The 16,688-nt window shown below is 43.6% G+C and overlaps 1 protein-coding gene across 2 annotated transcripts; it reads right to left on the bottom strand.

Annotated features, from left to right (window-relative positions):
- Positions 1-506: 506 nt before the first annotated feature.
- bmf1 (BCL2 modifying factor 1) lies at positions 507-11,688 on the bottom strand. Of its 2 annotated transcripts, none has more exons than XM_020501069.2 (4): positions 11,504-11,688; positions 8,153-8,351; positions 7,544-7,746; positions 507-2,805 (listed from the first exon to the last, which is right to left on the bottom strand). In XM_020501069.2, the coding sequence occupies exons 2-4, from the start codon at positions 8,325-8,327 to the stop codon at positions 2,689-2,691; spliced, it is 495 nt and encodes a 164-aa protein (XP_020356658.1). In that variant the 5' UTR covers positions 8,328-8,351; positions 11,504-11,688; the 3' UTR covers positions 507-2,688. The 2 variants fall into 2 exon arrangements, with proteins under 2 accessions (XP_020356658.1, XP_020356657.1); XM_020501068.2 differs by having other exon boundaries at positions 8,153-8,348; positions 11,504-11,666.
- Positions 11,689-16,688: the final 5,000 nt, after the last annotated feature.

A 16,688-nucleotide genomic window follows, 5' to 3' on the forward strand; every position in this document is an offset into this window, starting at 1 on the left:
TCCAGAGTACACTGTACAATAACACAGGGATAGCTCAGGGAGCCACCAGCTCTACAGACGCAAAGTACTTTCCAGTGCATGTTGATTACAAAAGAACGCTAAAGAAGACCAAAAGGAATGAACCCATAACCAATGCCCAGTGACTGAAGAAAAACGAGGCAAATTATCGGAAGGTTACTGATCCAGTTCTAATCCATTGACCAGGAAACAGATTCTACTGCTGTCTACTGAATGGATGACGTGACGTGGCTGATTTAGATAAATGCCTTAACCGATTGGGCCCATTTCTGGAGATTATCACCCTCAGGGAAAACCAGACACAGTGCAGACAACCATCGCTCTGCACAGTCAAAGAAATGTATCATACACACATCTAGAACCAAAAAAAGGAAGATCAATTGCACACAAAATCTATACAGTAGAAAAGGGTGAATATACAAAAAATAAATATAAAATAAATACAAAACTGAAAACAACACCAAAAGTCCTAAAGGAAATGGAGGAGCAGTACACAGAGACGTGGGCTACAGTAGACTGAGATAAGCAAGTTTAGAAACTGGTCAATGTACTACAGTGAGACAGGAAGCTACGGTGACTGGCTCAGTGTTCAGGATCTGCAGGAAACAACAACAAACAACACCAACGTTCAGCTGATCTCTCACTGCCCCACATGCTTCTAACGTAGTCCCTGCCATAACAGAGTCATAGCAAGCGTAATCATCTGACCACTCTGTCTAAAGTGTACCTTTGTATCTATGGTTATGTTTCAAATGTATTTCAACTGATGCAGACAACAAAATTGGACTTAACCACTCATTTCCTTCGTCCTTCTACTCTACATGGGAAACTCTTACTAAAAGTATTGTATTTTCCCTGGCCCTGAGACATATCTCCAGTATTCTAAATGAAGGGTTGAAAAAAAAGCTCTGATTATACAGACAGATGATGACACATAAGTACTGTAGGACCAAACATAACCGGGTAATAAGAGTTGTCTAAAATATGTATACTGCTCCTTCAAAATGGACGAAAGTAAAGTAAAAAGGCAATAAAATGTACAACAAACAGCATCTTCAAGAATACATCAAACAGATTCAAATTTCAACAGCAATTACAGTCTTCCACACTACCAGCTACTTCTAATCTCAGACACTTTCTCTTGTCAATTGGATTAGCAGTGGTCATTTCTATCAAACAGTTACACCACAGGATCCGAGGACAAAGAACTAATACAAGATCACCCCACAGGTACAAAAAGAAGTATACAAGCCCATGTAAGAATCCTGAGAGGAGAGGAGAGGAAAGGCTGTTGTTTCACTGGTTTGTTTGCACATTATTGCATTGGTGTCCAGAATACAATTGAATATCTGACAGTGGGTTAAAAAGCACATCAGTTAGAGGGCTAAAAAAACACTGGAATTTCAATGAGGCCTTCAGTTAACCAGCATCACTCGTACCTCAGACTGTTGGTCCATAGGTCAGTTCCTGTGATGATATGTGAATGAAAATGAATGGAAATGTGACTGAAAACATTGTAATCTTACCATGACAAATCAGATACAGTTAAACACCTTCATTGAATAACAGAGGTTGGTTTTGTTACCTAATCTACTCCTGACTAATGTACTATAGTGCAAACAATGTGGATCCATAGCTCCACTTGAAGGGCCTGAAAGTCTTAAGAGACTAAAATGACCAGCACACTGTTTCTTACAGTGGCTGGGGTCCAGTTTTGGGACTTATGGAATTAGTAAAAGATCAATCGGAAATAGACTATGATTGAAAATACGGTGTTCTCTCTTAGTAACTTGAAGTAACTCGTGGGATCCCCTTTGTCTCGGAAGTTGTATCTAAATTGTAAAAGTCTTTTGTCTGTAATGTCTTTTTCGTTATATGTCGGACCCCAGTAAAACTAGTTGTCACCATTGGCGTCGGCTAATGGGAATCATAATAAATCTAAATCAACCTTCACACCACAAAGTGGCACTAGCCACCTTAGAAGCCACCGAGGGCTCCACAATTTTGTTCTTATTACTTTTGGTGACACAGGGAAAAACAACAATTATTGAAATCAATGCAATGAAAGTGACTGGAAGAGCAAAGAAAAATCAACATGTAATATAACAGTATTATGACAGTATACACAACCCCATTGAGGAGAAGGACGAGTTGAGGTGCAAAATGCTTTGTTCTGAGAAACTGTGCCTTTGGAAATGTGTAAGTTGTCAAGTTTGACCGATTATTTCCTGGGAAACTTCAGAAAAGAAAACCCCACGAACCACTCTTCTTTCCCTTCTTCAGATCCCTCCATATCTTGCTTTCTTCTGCTTGGTTCATGTCAACAGTCATTGGGTTGTGGCAGGAGACATTGATAAGGCATTCCCAGGTCCATGGAGGCCATTCAAGATGTACACATACACAAGTGCAAACAAATTCAACAGGAATAATGACTGTACAAAATACTACATCACACAATTACCAAAATAAGGACATCGTCCAGTAGAGGAATCTCGTGAAACAACATGGCATCTTCTTGGAAAAAAATGAACCTTGTAAAAAAAATGGTTGTCTCCGTCCTGCGGTGACCTTTTCTCTCTTCTTTCCCCAAACTGACCCATGTTACATTTGACAGTGCCATTAGGAGTCCAGTCCCTGTGGGAGAGGGGTGGTCTGGGCTGGTCTTCTCCATCACCTCCACCCTGCTCTCCCCCTTCCAGCGATGGCCTCCTGCTCAAACAGCAGGGTGAGTAGAGCTGAGGCCAGGCGCCACCACAAGGGCCTCATGTTCCTTTGGTTTCGGTGATACTGCAACAAAACAAGGGAGAAAAACAACCGAGTCAGAACAGGATGTGGACAGGATAGTCAGGAAACTGGCATAGTCAATGACAAATGATGGCATCATTCACTTACCAGGGTGTTCAATTGGAGCTCTGGATGGTTGTTGGTGAGTGATGTGTGGTGATTGTCAGTGAGAGGGATCAATTAAGGAGGAGTAAGTCAAAACCAGAAACTGGAATGGCGCTGATATTTTCACAACAGTCTGTACCTGTCCCCAGCACTACTTATTAACGCCGTCTCTTTGTGTGGAGGATTGAGAACCCAATACACCAGTGTAACACTAACTACCACCCCATGCCACAGACACATTCATTGCACAGCTCGTCTATGGAAGCAGAATCCAACAGCACATCCGAAGCAGCCTCCCTCTCTGGATAGAGAGCCAACTGGATAGTGTGTGATTTGGAGGATAATGCTATCTCTGCCATTGAAAGGAGGAGATAAGATAATTGCACTAAATAGGATTAGGGAGCACTTGAGGAAGGGTGGAGACCCACAGAAATGCATCTCAGTATGAGAGCTGAGCTTAGATCCACAAAGTAACTAATCTACAGACGAAACAGACACTACTGGACCTGATAACACCCCGGCTATTTTTAGACACACGCCATAAACTAACAAAGACCAGCAATAGGCTGGATAATACGTTTTGGCAATACACTGTAAGCACATTGGCAGTTTCAGGCAACATTATCCCATTGTATTCCAATTCCACCAAAGCGTGACTGCCGAGTTGACTTGTACCATCTTAACAAAACAGCTGAGGCAGCATCTGTGTCCAACCACAGAGATCAAGCTGTTTATAACTAGCCTGCACTCTCCATTGTGGTAAGACCCAGGTTCTCTGCCACAGCTTAAACCGTTCAAAAGATAGAGACATATTGGTAGGAAGAAAACAGAAACCACTCTGTTTATTACAACTGTATCAGGAGGTGACTGACATGACCCCGGTTCTATGAACCAAGCGTGATTTTTTATTTTAGTTCCTGTCATCATTTTTAAATTAGGCGACCCCACATAGGTTCGTAACCTTTAGCTTGGGAAACGCTGTTGTAGAGTGTTGCATAAGCTGGTGCCAGGTGCAAACCGGCTCCTGCACGCTCCACACACACCAGTTTTTGTTAAACAAAAAGAAAATAAACAATTTGGGAATCGCCATTGGCTATTTAAGGGACTTCTGGGAATCTTGATCGTGCTAGTTTTGTGTTGTCGCATATATTTGAAGCTAACTGAGGGTTAAGTGCATAATAACACTGTCTGCTTCATAAAGTCTTCTTCATAAATGTACATTATATGTAGCACAAATTGAACTAGTTCACCTGAAGATACTCTGAGCCCTAACAACAGCTAACATAGCAACACAGTTCTGCCTTGAGACACCCTTTCTTTAGATCTAATTACAACTACAAAGCACATTACCAAGCCCATCCATCTGTCTGTGATTACACCCGAACAGGCCAGCTCTCACAGAGGGCAAAGCCCATTACAGGTAGTTGTGACTGTCAGTATTACTGTACAGTGTTTTGTAGGCCTACAGTGAGCAATGCCAGGGCAAGATACTTCCAGGCCATCTGTTAACACAATGGGCTCATATCTTTTTATCAACAAACATTGCTTAAACCGCACCTAATGTGTACATGATATCTGCTTCACAGCCACAATGTCCTGTCCTCTAAGATCAGCAGCAGAAAGCCCCTGAGTTTGACAGTGACCCTTTCCTCCTCTTCTGGTTCCTCCACCCAGCTCAGCTCAGAGATGGTGGGGTGTGGGCCAGCCCTGTCGCTCACTCATGATTCACGAGTCACACCACCAACTGTCTAATACGACTCGGTCAGGTTCTAAATTTAGCCAGTGATAGAGAACAGACACTAGCCAGATGCAGAATGTCATCACGCCAACACAACCCTGATGTGTTTTTATCAGAGCCTCATGATGCTGGCTGTCTGTCTGTCTGTCCTAAGGCTCACAGAGGCACTGGCTTATATGCTACACAGACAGGCAATGACCAGTGGCCAGAGACTCAGAGCCACACATCTCAGGGCAGGAGTGGACAGGAATCTAGACATCTATATCTCAACAACTGTAGAGAAAGTGAAGTGCCCTTACAGAACAGTGAGAAGATAAGGAATGGAGATCTGAGACACACACACACAAACACACAAACATACCCTAGGGACATTCAGCGCATGGGTTTTCAACACTCATCGAGAGCACCAGGAGGAGTCTTGGTGTAACCCAACTCTGCTCCTCGACCCATGCAGACTGTGGCAGTCTTCCTGTCATTGTGACTGTCATTACTGCCATGTCTCAAATGGCTACCCTCCTCATGTCATGTCAGTACTGCTCTGCTCTCGGGGTCTCTGCTCTGTCTCTCCAGCCTTCTCAGACTGAGAGCAGTTTATGTGTCAGCACCAATGCTCCACTTACACACTTAAGCACCTTACTGCCTCCCCAGGCCATGGGCCATGATGGTAGGATGATAGGGAAACGGAAGGGGTTGTTTATGAGTCAGTCAAGGAGATGGGTGTCAAACTGCGTTTGAAAGCCTTCTGATGCTCTACAATACATGATTGCAATGATCGATTGACAAGAGCGAGAAACATATCATTGAAAGGTGGCAGTCCAAGTGAGAGATTGAAAGACTATCACAGTCATTCTCACACATACACGCACACACACTTCCTCTCATGCACACACACGCGCACACACACACACACACACACACACACACACACACACACACACACACACACACACACACACACACACACACACACACACACACACACAGTACTGCCAAGCACCAGCAGCCTGAGGTGGGTTACCTACCTCACTGCTGAAGACTGCATTACACAATGAAAGCACAGCGCCAGGAATAGCAGCCATGGGCTAAACTGGAGATCACGCATTAAAAACACACTGATCTGTTTGGGTTAGTCTGTCCAAGCATCACTCAACAGCAGCCAGACAGGCAGAGAGAAACTCTCAGAGACTCAGGCCTGTACAACTCCCTGGGCTGAGTGGGCTCTGCAGACAAGAACAGTAATTCTGCCCACTCGAATGACAAGAGAGTAGTCAATAACTTCAAGGACTGAAATAACACCTCACTGTTGTTTGCTATATACAGTATGTTGCCAAAGTCAATAATCCAGATCCACTATTCTCTGGGCTTTGAAAAAAAAAAAAAATTACCTCACAGTTGTTTTTTTCCTTAACTTGCTAGGCTTAGCAGTGTGGGAGTGTATGTGCCCTAGAGCTCTGCAGCTTCAGGATATGACATCACAGTGTTCTCACTCTGACTACTCTCACTTGTTGTTGCGTTTACCCAGTGAGTAAGGAGAGAGCAAGAGCCACTTCCTCATCCTCTGCCCTGGTTCTGTCTCTGCTGTACGTCAGTCAGTGTATCGCAGCCCTGATAACATAACGCCTGCCTGACTCTGCCTTTAACTTCCTGTGTCACATCACATGAGTCACGGTGCAGTGTGGCTACAGGACAGCAGTCTGTGGTATTAATTTAACCTCAGCCGGAGTGTGGGAGAAAATCAGAAACACATCAGCGAATAAGAAGTCTGCTTAGTTACACCAATCTGATGACATAAATGTAGTTTCAGAGCCTAAATAAAGCCTTGAATATCTATCTATATGAGACTGAAAAGGTCCATGCACTTCATGAAAGCGATTTTGAGGAAATTCAAGACAGTTGTCTTTAGTTGGTCAAACCCCTAAGCCCATTAGATAGGGTGTGCATTAAGTGAGTGGGCCCGTCCCGGCCCCTCCTCCAGACACACAGCCCTCTTATTGTGGGTGGTGGGGGCAACTGATCTGCAGGACTGGCTGGAGACTCCCTAACCACATCTGTTCCCCCGAGCTCATGCGCCAAGCTTCGGGTTACAACATGTTTACCTAGTCCGGCCACTTCTGCTTTTTCTCTGTGTGAGAGTGTGTTGAGTGTGTTTATGTGTGTAAGTGTGTGCCTTTAGTTTTTTTCTGCTTGATGACTCTCTTAGTGTTTCCTTCTCCTCAAAATGTGCCATTGGTGCTCTGCAGAAAGAAAATCTCAAAGATCCACTGTTCTACCACCAATACAACCAAATGTATAGTATGTCAAGCAGAGGAGGCTGGCGGGAGGAGCTATAGGAGGACAGGCTCATTGTAATGGCTGGAATGGAATAAATGGAACAGTATCAAACACATCAAATATATGGAATCCACATGTTTGACTCTGTTCCATTAATTCCATTCCAGCCATTAAAATGAGCATGTCCTCCGTTAGCTCCTCCCATCAGTCTCCACTGATGTCAAGAGAGTTACAGTCTGAGCTCTTCAACATATTCAGCACAGTAACTAGCAATGTCACCCTGACCATAATGTCTGTGGTGGACTCCTTCATGCCCCCTGTGGCACCGTGGCAGCATAGGGAGGAAATGGGGGGAGAGAGGCAGAGACAAATAAACAGGAAGCTGAGGAGGGGGAGGGGCTGCCCTGGTTAAGCTGTGTCTTGGAGAGGTAGAACGAGAGGTCAGAACAATGGGCTAATTCATGTTCACTGGCCAAAACAAACATGGGACACTTAGACATGACTACAACGGATGCCCATAAAGAAGCCACTTCTGGTGCTCACTCTCTCTGCAGGCCCCTGAGTACAGTAGGCCTATCCAGTGTGCTTTAGCTGTGTTGTGCAGTCAGTCACGGTGGGTATCCTCACCAGTTGAAGGTGTTCTTGGTAGAACTGGTCTCCGATGAGTTGGAGTTTCTGTCCAATGCAGACCTCCATGCTTTGTGCTGGCTGCTGAGGCTGCTGTTGAAGCCGTTCCATCCTCCCTCTCTCCACCTGATGCTGCTCCTGAGGCCCCTGGTCTCCAACCTGCTCAAACCGCGCTGGAAAGTGCAATCGAAAGCCTGCGTTGCCTGTAGGAAAAAGGCCATAGATACTGGTCAGGTCAATTTCATAAGCCCTGCACCTCATAACACTCCAAAGTTTACACACAGTAATCTTTTAAATTACCAGCGTTATCTGTAGTGTGCCAGGACAAAGAGGGCATTACTGACAGACAGCGCTACGGTGTCCAAGTAAAGGGTCAGTTATACAGGTATGGCCTGTCGTCACGTCTGCACAGGGCCAGGCTGAAAAACCTCATGTGGCGCCATCTGAATGGGAAAGCAGCTGGGTACACTACACACAGGTCATAAAAGCTTCTGTGGCTAGGACTATCAGGCGCCAGGAGCTGACTACAGCAGAGTTCCACTCTTACCTATTTCTCACACTGTGTTTGTTTGTTTGTGTGTGTGTGCATGTGTGTGTTGTAGGCCTCACCGTAGAAGAGTGGTCTGGGCTCCTGGGCCACCCCACAGGGCAGCATGTCGTTGGGCAGTGCCAGGGCAGGGCTGGGTGTCTGGGTGCCTCTGTCCTCGTACTTTATTTCCCTGAAGGCTGTGCGCCAGCAGTGGGAGGAGTCTGGCACAAACACATCATCCTCCTCATCATCCATTCGGCAGAAATCTGCTAAGACCTGCTTAGAGGGAGAAGAGAGAGAGAGTTAAGCATATTACTCTGCTAAGACTTCCATTGACTACTGTATTGATATTGACAAATGGGGATCTTTACCTTCAAATCAATGTGGATTCTAAACATGTCTGTCTCTGTACTGATGAGATGACCTTGCCTCAGGCATTACCATAGAGAACATTTACCATTCTGTAAATGTACTTGGTCATTTGGTCAGAACAATAATTACCATTAAAGACAACCTTTATAATCCATAATAACTACCCTTCTATAAATAAAGGCCATGCTGGCTGATCCAGGCAGAGCAGAGCACAGTCCGTAGAGGAGATCTATGTGGAACAGAAAGCTAGCAGAGCTCTTCTCTGTCTGTGGTTGTGAAGCACAGTGCTGATTTAGACAAATCGCTCAGCTCGTCATAGTGATCAAACCACACAGTTGGCTGTGGTTTGGAGACTCGTTGGCTAAATGTACCAAAATGGGGGGTTTGGCAGACAGGGTTGAGTGAGAGGCAGTCTCCATCTCTCTCCGACCTCAACCCAGCGGACCTGTGGCTAGCGTGGTCCCTCATACAGTCCAATGGCTTGAGACTATACCATGCAGAGCCTAGACTTGCAAATACGACAAACAGGCTTAAATGACGAGTCTGACGCTTGGTCTAGAGACTTGCTCATGTTGAATAGGTCTACACTGCTAATGAGATTTGTAAAAAGAAGGGAAGAAGAAAAAGTGAAAAGCTTCTCTACAACATTGCTGCTAGATCAAACTAGTACTGGCAGAGATTCATGCTAGGATTCTCCTGAGGCCCTTGGCTAGCAGAGCAGACAACAATCTCTATGTTTGGTTAATTCACAGCATCACGCAGCCTTCAGCTATATGGCGGTCAAAGTGTTATCAAAATAGTGCTGAAATGTAAGTAGCCTCGTGAACCCTTTTAGAACTCTCCATCAATACTGTAATACAGGGTTAGGCTACTACCACACCACTATACACTTCCAAATGAGAGTCTGCCGCAAATGGGTAATGACAGCCTTGGATGAAGAAAGACGGAGCCAGTCTCTTCTTCTCTCCTTGGATTTGTCAACATGCCAGGTTCTGAGGATGCTTTTTCATTTCTTCACCAAAAGAGATTTGCCTGAGTTTCTGTGTAAAGAGGTTTGCTATGGCACCCTGCATGCATTCGCAATAAACCCTACATGCAAAACCATTTAGTGCTTTGTTTTGACAAACACAATACAAGAACATGGAAGTTGCACAAAAGTATATTCTGGCGGTATTTTGTTACAACTACCATTCAGTTCTCTGCCACGGACCAAAGTCTGTTCCCTCAAGTGTGTGTCAACCAGTGGCTCCCCCTACTGTATTGGGCTCAATTTACTCACATATAGCCTACTATAACTCAAGACAACTCTGAACATCACCCCCACCCATACTGACAACACACACACAACAGACTACACCCCCCCCCCCACCCCCCAATCTGGAAACCTGACAAAATGTTCTATCAAAATGAACTTATGTATAAGGAGTGTTGTCAAGATGGATGTGTTGAGCATAGGACACTAAAACTATTCAGGTAACTGACATTAGTAGCCTATAGGCCGATCCTCAACTTCAGTGATGGCATTTACAAAATAGCCTCCAACACTCTACTCTGCAAACTGGATGTAGTCTATCACAGTGCCATTTGTTTTGTCACCAAAGCCCCATATACTACCCACCACTGCGACCTGTATTCTGTCGTCGGCTGGCCCTCGCTACATATTTGTCGCCAGACCCACTGGCACCAGCTCATCTATAAGTCTTTGCTAGGTAATGCTCTGCCTTATCTCAGCTCACTGGTCACGATAACAACACCCACCCGTAGCACGCGCTCCAACAGGTATGTCTCACTGGTCATCCCCAAAGCCAACACCCCCTTTGGCTGCCTTTCCTTCCAGTTCTCTGCTGCCAATGACTGAAACGATTTGCAAAAATCGCTGAAGTTGGAGACTTTTATATCCCTCACTAATTTTAAACATCAGCTATCTGAGCAGCTAACCGATCGCTGCAGCTGTACACAGCCCACCTGTAAATAGCCCATCCAATCTACCTACCTCATCCCCATATTGTTTTTATTTACTTTTTTGCTATTTTGCACACCAGTATTTCTACTTACACATCACCATCTGCATATCTATCACTCCAGTGTTAATTTGCTGAATTGTAATTACTTCGCTACTATGGCCTATTTATTGCCTTACCTCCTCGACATTTGCACACACTGTATATATACTTTTTTTCTATTGTGTTATTGACTGTATGTTTGTTTATTCCATGTGTAACTCTGCTTTGTCGTTTGTGTCGCACTGCTTTGCTTTATCTTGGCCAGGTCGCAGTTGTAAATGAGAACTTGTTCTCAACTGGCCTACCTGGTTAAATAAAGGTGAAATATATATATATATATAAATATAAAATAGCCTCTTGTTCATAATAAGCTGTGATATATGGGAATGACAACCATCTCTCTCAACTGTCAAGTGTATTGCATAATTTATTGTGCGGCAGCAGATATTCTTGATCCTCTTCTTTATCGTGAGATTCGTAGCACGCTCTGATTATTTTGAAGGAACCTGTCATATCTGTCTTATTACACTAACTAATTAATTTGTTTATAAACCATGCAAGTTATTAAGCAAATTTAAGCGAATTTGACGATATAAACTAAAACACAGATGTGTTATTTCCCAACTTGAGTACTTGTAAAAATTGCTTGCTTGTCTAGAGTTTGAGTAAAACCATTGGAGACACTGGAAATGCCGATGCCGACTAAGCTCTCCAGAGAGGGAATGCCAATTCGACGCGCACACAAAATAAAAAAGACTATGTTATGTGGCTGGCTACGATTGTTTGCCATATCACATCAACACGCAACTACCGTCAAGTCAATTGTCAAATATCCATATAATGTCCTATATCGGTGAGAAATGTCCACACATCATGAATGGGAATAGTCCCAGCGACTATACCGGGGGTGGTGTGAGAGACAATGTAGCGCGACTCAATGGCACAATGTCCAACATTTTACAGCACAGGCAGACCAGCAAACCAAATATACAATAAAAAACAACAGGTGAATGACACTGTTCGATCTTATTTGATACATTATGACCCGGAACTCACCACAAGATATGTCCTTCGATGATATTACCGGTGTATAGACAAAAGTAAATGGTCTCTGTTCACTGTAAACCCAAGAGGATTTAGTCCGTATCACTCCACCGCAACTTTGATTCTGTGAGACAAACGGCAACAAGCTGATTTCATTTCACAGGCATCAGCTACAAAATCTCTCCGCCCTCAAATACTGGGCGTGAACATAAAAAATAAGTAAATAGAGTGGTCTTAAAGAAACAGCAGTATGCAGGCGATGTTTAATTGTGTTACCATAGAGTATCTTTGGCATTACAACGTGAGAAGTGTATGGCCCTTTAAGAGCTCATTAGCATTTTTTTATCATAACCAATCAGAGGGTTTGTTTTGATCCTGCTTCCAAATCGTGTATTCAGACACGTGGATTAGAAATTCGCTCGTGCGTGAGACAGCTTTGGTTTGTCTCTTACACTCAGCTGACTGAATTGCCATCAACGAAAGTAAGAACAAGTGAGCACAAAGGGTTTATAGCCTAGTACTACTGTATATTCGATATAATAAAAATAATGTCACTGATATTATGAATTAGAAAAAAATGTGAAAGTTGTAGGCAACTAAAACTGTAATGACTGGGTTGCTACGCTATGCCCACACAATCTTTTTGCTATGACTAGACACGTTTCTAAACAGATGTAGTAGGCCTAATACCAACAGTATGTGGCAAAATGTTATGTTCATATTTAGGATGACATTGCTGTGTTTGTTCTAGATAGGCATGCATTTGCAATAAAATGTATTTAGATAGGGTGTCCATCAATAATGCATATTTTGACCAATGGGTGAAATAGTATGTTAATTGTGTAGATAACCTCTAAGAAAGTCCAAACCTCATGTCTCTATCATAATCCGTTCAAAAGTTATTGGAGTTGTTACCCTTGTAGGATGGCCAAAACTATGGTGACTAAATCAATGGAGGCCAGAGAAAAAAAATTATGTGAAAAATTGCACAGCATCCTGTCAGCTAGGCTAGATGCTGTGCGAGAATGAAGGCTACCTGACAGGCTTACTTTCCTGTTTCCCCTCATCTTTCTTCCCGAACCCGCAGGGCATAAAACATTATAGACATAAGATAGATATCGATTGTGAGACATGACATGTAGTATTTTCACATTTTAGTATTTGCTTTTCATATTAATGCGAAATTCCTGTTATTTTTTAAAAGATTTCTCAAAAACAAGTGTATCCCTGTGAAATGCCAATGGATTACTGAGTGTACCGCAAGCTTTTTATTTTCAAAGACTTTTACATTTAATTCAGCTTGTGTAATGCAAATTTTGTTAGAGTTCCTCTGTCCAGTTTCTGTGTTCTTTTGCCCATCTTAATCTTTTATTTTTATTGGCCAGTCTGAGATAGGTCTTTTTATTTTCAACTCTGCCTAGAAGGCCAGCGTCCCAGAGTCACCTCTTCACTGTTGACTTTGAGACTGGTGTTTTGCGGGTACTATTTCATGAAGTTGCCAGTTGAGGACTTATGAGGCGTCAGTTTCTCAAACTAGACACTCTAACCTCCTCCCAGCTGCCCACTGCACTGAGGCTAGGTAACACGGTCACCACCGATAAATCTGTGATAATGCCTTCCTCCTGGCTACTTCAACCTCGGCCAACAGCTCCGCTGTAAAAAAAAGAGCTGCAAAACCTGGACCCATACAAATCAGCTGGGCTTGACAATCTGGACCGTCTATTTCTGAAACTGTCCACCGCCATTGTGGCAACCCCTATTACCAGCCTGTTCAACCTCTCCTTCGTATCATCTGAGATCCCCAAGGATTGGAAAGCTGCCGCGGTCATCCCCCTCTTCAAAGGGACCCTGGACCCAAACTGTTACAGACCTATATACATCCTGCCCTGCCTATCTAAGGTCTTCGAAAGCCAAGTCAAAAAACAGATCACTGACCATCTCGAATCCCACCGTACCTTATCCGCTGTGCAATCCGGTTTCCGAGCCGGTCACGGGTGCACCTCAGCCACGCTCAAGGTACTAAACGATATCATAACCATCTTCGATAAAAGACAGTACTGTGCAGCCGTCTTCATCGACCTGGCCAAGGCTTTAGACTCTGTCAATCACCATATTCTTATCGGCAGACTCAGTAGCCTCGGTTTTTCTAATGACTGCCTTGCAGTCAACTGCTCTTAAACGCTAGTAAAACCAAATGCATACTTTTCAACCGTTCGCTGCCTGCACCCGCACGCCCGACTAGCATCACCACCCTGGATGGTTCCGACCTAGAATATGTGGACATCTATAAGTACCTAGGTGTCTGGCTAGACTGCAAACTCTCCTTCCAGACTCATATCAAACATCTCCAATCCAAAATCAAATCTAGAGTCGGCTTTCTATTTCGTAACAAAGCCTCCTTCACACATGCAACAAAACTTACCCCAGTAAAACTGACTATCCTACTGATCCTCGACTTCGGCGATGTCATCTACAAAATAGCTTCCAATACTCTACTCAGCAAACTGAATGCAGTTTATCACAGTGCCATCCGTTTTGTTACTAAAGCACCTTATACCACCCACCACTGCGACCTGTATGCTCTAGTCGGCTGGCCCTCGCTACAAGTTCATCGCCAGACCCACTGGCTCCAGGTCATCTACAAGTCTATGCTAGGTAAAGCTCCGCCTTATCTCAGTTCACTGGTCACGATGGCAACACCCACCCGTAGCACACGCTCCAGCAGGTGTATCTCACTGATCATCCCTAAAGCCAAAACCTCATTTGGCCGCCGTTCCTTCCAGTTCTCTGCTGACTGCGACTGGAACGAATTGCAAAAATCACTGAAGTTGGAGACTTTTATCTACCTCACCAACTTTAAACATCTGCTATCTGAGCAGCTAACCGATCACTGCAGCTGTACATAGTCCATCGGTATATAGCCCACCCAATTGACCTACCTCATCCCCATACTGTTTATATTTTATTTACTTTTCTGCTCTTTTGCACACCAGTATCTCTACCTGCACATGTTCATCTGATCATTTATCACTCCAGTGTTAATCTACTAAATTGTAATTATTCACTCCTATGGCCTATTTATTGCCAACCTCCTCATGCCTTTTGCACACAATGTATATAGATTCTTTCTTTTCTACTATGTTATTGACTTGTTTATTGTTTATTGTTTACTCCATGTGTAACTCTGTGTTGTTGTCTGTTCACACTGCTATGCTTTATCTTGGCCAGGTCGCAGTTGCAAATGAGAACTTGTTCTCAACTAGCCTACCTGGTTAAATAAAGGTTAAATAAAAAATTCAATGAAAATGTACTTTTGCTCAGTTGTGCACCGGGGCCTCCCACTCCTCTTTCTATGCCATTGGAACACAGGAGTGATGGTTGCTGATAATGGGCCTCTGTACACCTATGTAGATATTCATTTTTTTTTATCAGCCATTTCCAGCTACAATAGTCATTTACAACCATAACAATGTCTACACTGTTTCTGATAAATTTCTGATCAATTTGATGTTATATTAATGGAGATTTTTTAAATTTTCTTTCAAAAACAAGGACATTTCTAAGTGACCCCAAACTTTTTAACGTAAATGTATATTTTTGTAAATAAAATAAAAATGTAGGGAGTCGATCAGCTTAAATCGATCAGCCCAGCAATTGCATGGTTAATACTGATGACAGCAAGGCCACTAAGGCGTTCCTGTGACATGGTGGAGCTCAGGTAGGATTTGATGAGCTTCAGCTTTGAAAAGCTCCTCTCTGCTTCAGCTACGGTCATTCCTGTAAATGAATCCAATTAAGATCAATTCTGAGAGCAGTCCACAAATTTGGATACATTTCTGAGAGTCCCCTTTCATGTATAAACATCAGCAGCTCAAGCAGGGTTATGGTCTTCGATGGCAAGTCAGGCAAGTTCTTCAGTTTCTGTGCAAGCTCTCTGCCATCCAAGTCTGAGTGTTCTTTATAGTGCAGTGTCATACTAAGGGCCTCACATTGTTCTGTCAGCTCCTCATTTGAGAGATCTTGGAAGATTGACAGCACTCCTAACGTCTCTCCCATATTTTCCAATGTGGAAAATCTTTCCTGAATTCCCTTACCTCAATCAGTGCCTCCCTCACCACTGCTGCCTGATACCTCGGTGGCTCGACTCTCTTAACTTTAATCTCCCACCTTGTCTCTGTCCACATCTTCAAAGTGATGTCCACATGTTTTTACAGGATGGCCCATCCCTGTGTGGAGCCTGAGAACAAGGAGTACAGTTTGTGTAAGATGCCAAAGTAACCTGTGGCATCGACAGAGCTTTCAGTTGCATAAGGCACCACCAGGTTCAACGTGTGAGCCCCACGTGGCACAAATAGAGCTCTTTGATTCATTTCCAGTAGTCTGGTTTGGACACCTTTGTTTTTGCCTCTCATGTTGGCCCCATTATCATAGACTGTCCTCTGCCAAATGTTGGCCCGTGGACTCCTCTGCCTCCAGAAACCCCAGAAAATGTTCCTTTATGTGGGGCTCCTCTTTCAGTGACACAATTCTAATCACAACTGACAACTGTTTAGTGTGGCTGACATCTGAGTTGCAATCTAGAATGATAGAGAAGAATTTTGCCAGCTTGATGTCACTCACCATTATTGAAATGACATTGCTTCTCAACAAATCAATGAGTGGCCAAGGTAGCTGGTGGTGTGACACGAGGTCCCTTTTTGGGCATGGTAAAGGTGCTCTTTCATGACTGGATCAAATTGTGCCATCAGTTCAACCTCTTTGAGGACATTTCCATTTGATGGAGAGCACAGTGTTTCTGTGTGTTGTCTTAGTGCCAGATTTCTAATTGCCAGAGACTGCACAATAGCAGTCAGATGTGTCAACACCTCTCTCCATCTTATCCTCTCAGCCTCCATAAGTGCCATCTCATGCTTGTCAATTGTTTCCTCTTTTTTGATCCTTATTGCCAGTTCTTTCCACGTTTTCATGCAGTTTTGGTGTTCTGGGCTGCTGTCGTGTGAAGTCAGCAAAGAACTTGCATGTGTCCCATCTGTCCGTCCTGAGTTTACTAAATAAATGTTCTTCTTAGAAAAGAGTTTGTTTCTTTCAGAATACACCAACCAACTTCTAGGGATTTTTTCACCACTCACCAAGGTCTTCCTGAAATACTGGTGGTGGCAACTTCTTCCATCACTCTCATTCCTTGGGAAAAGAAAGT

The sequence above is a fragment of the Oncorhynchus kisutch genome, linkage group LG14 (genome assembly GCF_002021735.2).
Source record: "Oncorhynchus kisutch isolate 150728-3 linkage group LG14, Okis_V2, whole genome shotgun sequence".
Taxonomy (NCBI): Eukaryota; Metazoa; Chordata; class Actinopteri; order Salmoniformes; family Salmonidae; genus Oncorhynchus; species Oncorhynchus kisutch.

What these genes read in the sequence shown, in the direction of transcription:
- bmf1 (XM_020501069.2), bottom strand. Translation starts at nt 8,327, where the DNA reads ATGGATGATGAGGAGGATGATGTGTTTGTGCCAGACTCCTCCCACTGC. An exon ending in GCCCAGACCACTCTTCTACG is followed by an intron (nt 7,747 to 8,152) that starts GTGAGGCCTACA and finishes TTTTTCCTACAG; the next exon opens with GCAACGCAGGCTTTCGATTG. An exon ending in ACCAAGAACACCTTCAACTG is followed by an intron (nt 2,806 to 7,543) that starts GTGAGGATACCC and finishes GTTTTGTTGCAG; the next exon opens with TATCACCGAAACCAAAGGAA.